At 34.8% G+C, this 5,256-nt stretch overlaps 1 protein-coding gene across 4 annotated transcripts; it reads right to left on the bottom strand.

Annotated features, from left to right (window-relative positions):
* Positions 1-204: 204 nt before the first annotated feature.
* Positions 205-4,364, bottom strand: LOC105628165 (ethylene-responsive transcription factor RAP2-7). 4 transcript variants are annotated; one of them, XM_012209527.4, is made up of 11 exons: positions 4,067-4,364; positions 3,156-3,941; positions 2,769-2,794; positions 2,593-2,623; positions 2,407-2,494; positions 2,158-2,303; positions 1,879-1,923; positions 1,662-1,765; positions 1,456-1,580; positions 1,078-1,188; positions 205-620 (listed from the first exon to the last, which is right to left on the bottom strand). In XM_012209527.4, the coding sequence occupies exons 2-11, from the start codon at positions 3,740-3,742 to the stop codon at positions 348-350; spliced, it is 1,536 nt and encodes a 511-aa protein (XP_012064917.1). In that variant the 5' UTR covers positions 3,743-3,941; positions 4,067-4,364; the 3' UTR covers positions 205-347. The 4 variants fall into 4 exon arrangements, with proteins under 4 accessions (XP_012064917.1, XP_012064916.1, XP_089579635.1 ...); XM_012209526.4 differs by having other exon boundaries at positions 4,084-4,364; XM_089723509.1 differs by having other exon boundaries at positions 3,156-4,364.
* Positions 4,365-5,256: the final 892 nt, after the last annotated feature.

Raw genomic sequence — 5,256 nt, 5'->3', positions numbered from 1 at the left:
TTTTACGTTGTACTTCTACAAACTTCACACTATTTTTGCCCGTAGTTAGTGGAGCATATTTTTGCTAGTGTTAGGAGGTATTATTGTACAATCATAATCTATGGGGTGGGTCCCTTTCAAGATCGAACCCAACCTATAAATATATAAACATACTCATATAGCTACTAGCTAATTCCCAAACAATGAAATCCAATATAGTCATGGTTTTATCAAAAAGAAACAAGGCATGAATTTAGTATTATAACAAATCAATATTTTCAATTCATCGTGAATTTGAATACCATTTCTGTTTTTTTGTTCTTTTTTTTTTTTTTAACTATCTACTTCCAGTGCAGAAAGGGAATACATTATGGTGGAGGTTTCACTGGGCAGTAGAATTGAGAGGCACTGGTGGTGATGGTGGCAGGTGGAGGAAAATAGAGATGATGTGGTGCTGGATTGAGTGGTTTTGATGGAAGGATGGCAGCAGATGGAGGGGTAGCCGCAAATGAGAATCCTGATGATGCTGCAGTAGAGAACATTGTCATTGGGGTAGCAGTGACCTGACCGTGCATTTGCCACGCCCAGTTGGGGACTCCCTGTGGAGAACCTAATTCAATTCTCTTTTCTGTTGCTCTTTCCTGCTCAAAAAGAAGAAATCTCCATGCATTTAGTTATTAATGAATAACAGCATGGAATTTCGAGGAAAAACTTTATTCTTAACCAGAAAGTATACATGTTACACGTTATGATAGCAATATTTTTATGAAGTGCTTGACATGCAAACCTTACAATTCCTGCCCATGGCTAGGAAAATAAAACATTTTGAGCAATATTTGCTGCAGGAAAATTTCAAGCAATTCCATAACAGAAACAGCAACAACTAGAGAAAATATCGGAATCTTTTTTTTTTTGTTCATTACTAAAGAGAAAATAAAACTATTATAAAGAAGAAAGAGTACATGGAGTTCCAGCCTTCATCCATTACAGCAAAATAGTTCATTTAGAATCAAGGATACATTTCATACTGAATAATGCACTTAAAAAGTGGCAAGTTAATAAATATTTCGACACCAGCAACAAGGCAACAACAAATACCTCATTAGGAAAGAAATTAGAGTATACGCCATTCCAGAAAATTGGATGGTCTGGTGTCCTCAATGGCCCTTTGAAAGGTAGATCACCTACCATTGCAACTGATGAGTTCTCCTGTAGAATCAGATCACATAGCGGATAAACCTTTGACAGCTTTGAAACTAAAATATAGGCAAAATATTTTTCAATGTATACATAAAGGAAGGAATTTGCAAAGCTTCATCTAAATGTTTAGCAGGTAGGTAATGGTTTCAAGATTCACCTCTCCATGGCAGTCCAATAGCATACTAACAAAAACAACATTCTGAAACCTGATGCTCTAAATACAAAATACATAAAGAGAAACCACAGATTTTCAAATATTCTTAGGTCAAGTATTACCCTTGAGCTCTTGCTATCCATGTCAAAAGGGCCAAAGTGGAACTGTAGATGCCCCTCATTTTCCTTGGGACCATTGCCCAAAGCAGGGGATATCCCCAAATTCAGATCAAGATTGTGTTCACTACCTGCCGCATAAACCCATTCTCAAACACAGATTTTAAGTATAAACATCAGGAATATCCAATTGCATAGTAATCAAATAATACCTTCATTAATGGCCTCAGAGACCATCTCCCCTTCATATGCACTTGGCTCAAAGTTGGTCACTGCCTCTCTTCCATTACATTTGATAGCTGCCTTGTCATAAGCCCTGATTTCCAGAAAATCAAAAGGGAGACACATGTTGGATGGAACGGTATTGAGGTTGAGAATTCAGGGTAATAAATTGAGTATCAGAAGAGTGTAATTCATGATCATTAGGACCTTGCAGCTTCTACTTCACTGTCGAACAGCCCAAGATATATATACCTGCATGCAAGTATTGTAATCTCCACGATGAAAACTCCATCGCCAATCATTTCTTCTTTGAAATAGGCATTTTCAGTATTGTTTTTCCAAACAAGGAAATAACAAGAAAAAGCCTATTTGAGAATTAATTTGAAATCAATTCTCAGTTCACGCACGGTGAAATTTTAAATGTACCATATGACTATCTATAGAACAGCAAGAAACAAATCCAAAGTACATAAAAGAGTTGCTCACTTTTTGCCAAGGAACTGCCCCATCCTTGCTTCCCATCGGCCACATTTGTGGAGTGTCACCCCTCGATATTTTGAGCTGCCTCTTGAGAAACCAGTACTCTGGCGACGAAGTATGTGTACAAATTCTTCCTTGGTCAGATTCTTCATCTGCCAATTGATCAGAGTTAGATGACCTAATTAGATAAGAATCCAATCAAACCACCATTAGAACAAGCTGGATTTACTCCTATTGATATCCTTATTATCCAACCTGTTTCAGATCCTCCTCATAGTCACTTAGACTGAAATTGATGTCTGCATCGACGCCCCTAAATTTGATAGCAGCTCGATCATAGGCTCTGCGTATAAAGTCTAGGTTAGAAAAACATAGCTTGGATTTCCAGAGAACAAAAAAGGAGGGGAGACAAAACATAATTATCAACGAAATAACAATCACCTTGCGGCAGCATGGGCAGTATCAAATCCACCTAAACAAAATCAACTTCCAAGTCAATTAAATATGTTATACGAACTCCATAAATAAAAAATAAAAAAAAGAAATATAATTACAATAAACATTTTTCCTTACTAATAAAACATAATTACACTAAACAGAGTACATCGAATCCATACCCAAATAGACTTGTTTCCCACAGTCCCTGCACAAAAGAAGATAATAATGGAAATAATTAAGCAAATGATCCAAATTTAGAAATCCAGTAAAACAAACAGATTAATTAACTTCCTAACACACTTTCTTCACTAAAAATTTTCCAATAAGAAATAAGTTCTGTTTAGATAAAATTAAGATCCAATAGAGACACTAAACACTCAAAAATTCAATTCATCCAGAGTCTCGTCCAAATTCGACAAAATTTGACCACAAGTAAACGAACCCACACGCAAAGCAAAATTTAACCACCAAGTAAAAGCCCATCAAAATCAACGAAACCAAACCAGAATTCAGTTAAACTAAACCAAAAACAAAAATACTAATTACCAAAAGAAGAAATATAGTACCATATATGAGATTCCCATCGCCCAGTCCTCCTATAGAATGTGACTCCTCTATATTGCGAGCTCCTGGACCTGGGTCCTCTCCTGCTCTTCTTAACCTGCTGCGGCGGCGGCTGCTGAATCACCCGCACCTCTCGATCACCAATATCTTGCTGCTTCTCAAATGAGAGATCGATCCAGTTCCTCGAGGAACCTTGCCCAGCTTGCCCAAGAGAATTCGCGTAATCTCCACCCACTCCTTTCCCATTACCACACACAGGGAAAAACTCCTTGGTCACAACGGCGTCGTTTTCGTTTTCGTCCTCATTTCCTCTACCACAGTTACCGCCAACACCTACTTTCAATATATCGAAGTTGAAGGTGTAGACACAACTATTATTAATACTGCTATTACTAGCATCACCAGTGTAGGCGCGTGTAGAACACGAATCATCGTTGCTGGACGCGTCCGCATTGACGACTGATGAATTTGACGTCCCCGATCCTTCCGGGTCATGGTACTGCTGGTACTGATACTTATTCATCAAAGCCACCGAGTCTGAGTTTTGAGTCGACTCGGCCAAGTCCACATTCAAATTAAGATCCAACATAGTAACACTTAAAATATTTTCACGAACTTTAAACAACTATATTTTTCCTTGGTTCACCGAAGCCAAATTTAACTCAATTTTTTAAGCTAATTCAGCTCAAATACTGACAATAATAATAACCAAAAAGAGAAAAAGCCAGTGCTTAATTAATGTCTTCCTTTCTTCTAATAGAAGAATAATTCCGACGCCGGAGATCGATCTGATCGAAGATTTCAAAGAAAGCAGAAATCAGAGGCATGTAAAGGTAAACAAATACACAGAGATAGATATATAGAGAAAGAGAGAGCAATAAGAAACAGCAAGAAAAAATTTATATATTTATACGTTGAGATAGGATTTACTTCTCTCCAAAGAGCTGCCGGAGAAAACTTCCGGTGTCCGGAAAGTAAGAGTAGTCAAATTTTAGGTAGCTTTTTAAAAAAGGAAACAACGGCTTTTAGAGGAGGCAAAGCTTAGAAGAGTTGCATTAGTGAAAATATCGCGAGGAATGAACGGCGGGAGTTGAAATCATCGCCGAGTAACGGATTCCATAGAGGAGGTTGTGTTTAGAGAGAGAGAAGAGGAGAGAGATGGGACGTCTGAAGGAACATTTCAGAGAAGGCTGATTTTTAAGAAGGGAAGAGAGAGGCAATGGACAATATATAAACATTTTCTCACTCATTTTAGCTATACAGACAACTGGCTTGGCCGGTCACCGGTTTTTCATACTTCTATTTTTCTTTTTCTATTTTTTTTTTCTTCATTTGCCGTCCATATAACTAACAACTAGGTAAATAACAAGTAGGAAATATTACATTATGTATTTATCGCGTGCACCTTTATTATAAACAAAAAATGTAAATTCCAATATATTTTTCTCCATTGTAATAATGGAATATTTCAAGAAAAAAAATGGAAATGGGATATTTTCTGAAAAAAATTAAATTAACAGTAATTTTATGTATATTATCTACAGCTTAAAATCAAAATTTTTACAAATATTTAATAATTTTAAATTATTTGATAATAAATTTTTAGGATATTTTAAGTATATTGATATTCACTTAAAAACATAGGTAAAAACTAATTAATTTATGTCTTAAATTTTCAGAGTTCAAATTAAACTTATAAATGTCTATTTAATTTAATTTTTCTTAAGAAATAAATATCAAAATATCATTATACAGATTTTAACTAATACAATAATCAATTGTTAGCTATTAAAATATCAATTGTTAGCTTTAGAAATAAATATCAAGTTTTTTTAACTAATTTTATAAAAAAATATCATTAAAAAACCAAATAATGAATTTGTAAAAATAGTTCGAGCTAAAAAATTAGTCTTTTTACTTGGTTTGACTATTCACAAACTTATTCCTTCTGATAAACACACAATTTTTCATTTATTAATTAATTTTAACGGAGAAACAAATCATATTAGTTAATTACACTTAATTATTAACCATGAATGATTAATTATTAAAGATGAAATATCAAAACGATAAATATTATAGTTTTATTTTTAAATAATTAAT

The sequence above is a fragment of the Jatropha curcas genome, chromosome 1 (assembly GCF_041381405.1).
Source record: "Jatropha curcas cultivar XTBG-Jc1 chromosome 1, XTBG_Jcur_1.0, whole genome shotgun sequence".
Taxonomy (NCBI): Eukaryota; Viridiplantae; Streptophyta; class Magnoliopsida; order Malpighiales; family Euphorbiaceae; genus Jatropha; species Jatropha curcas.
The sequence above is the reverse complement of the archived record's forward strand: the minus strand, read 5'-3'. Positions and strand labels throughout refer to the sequence as shown.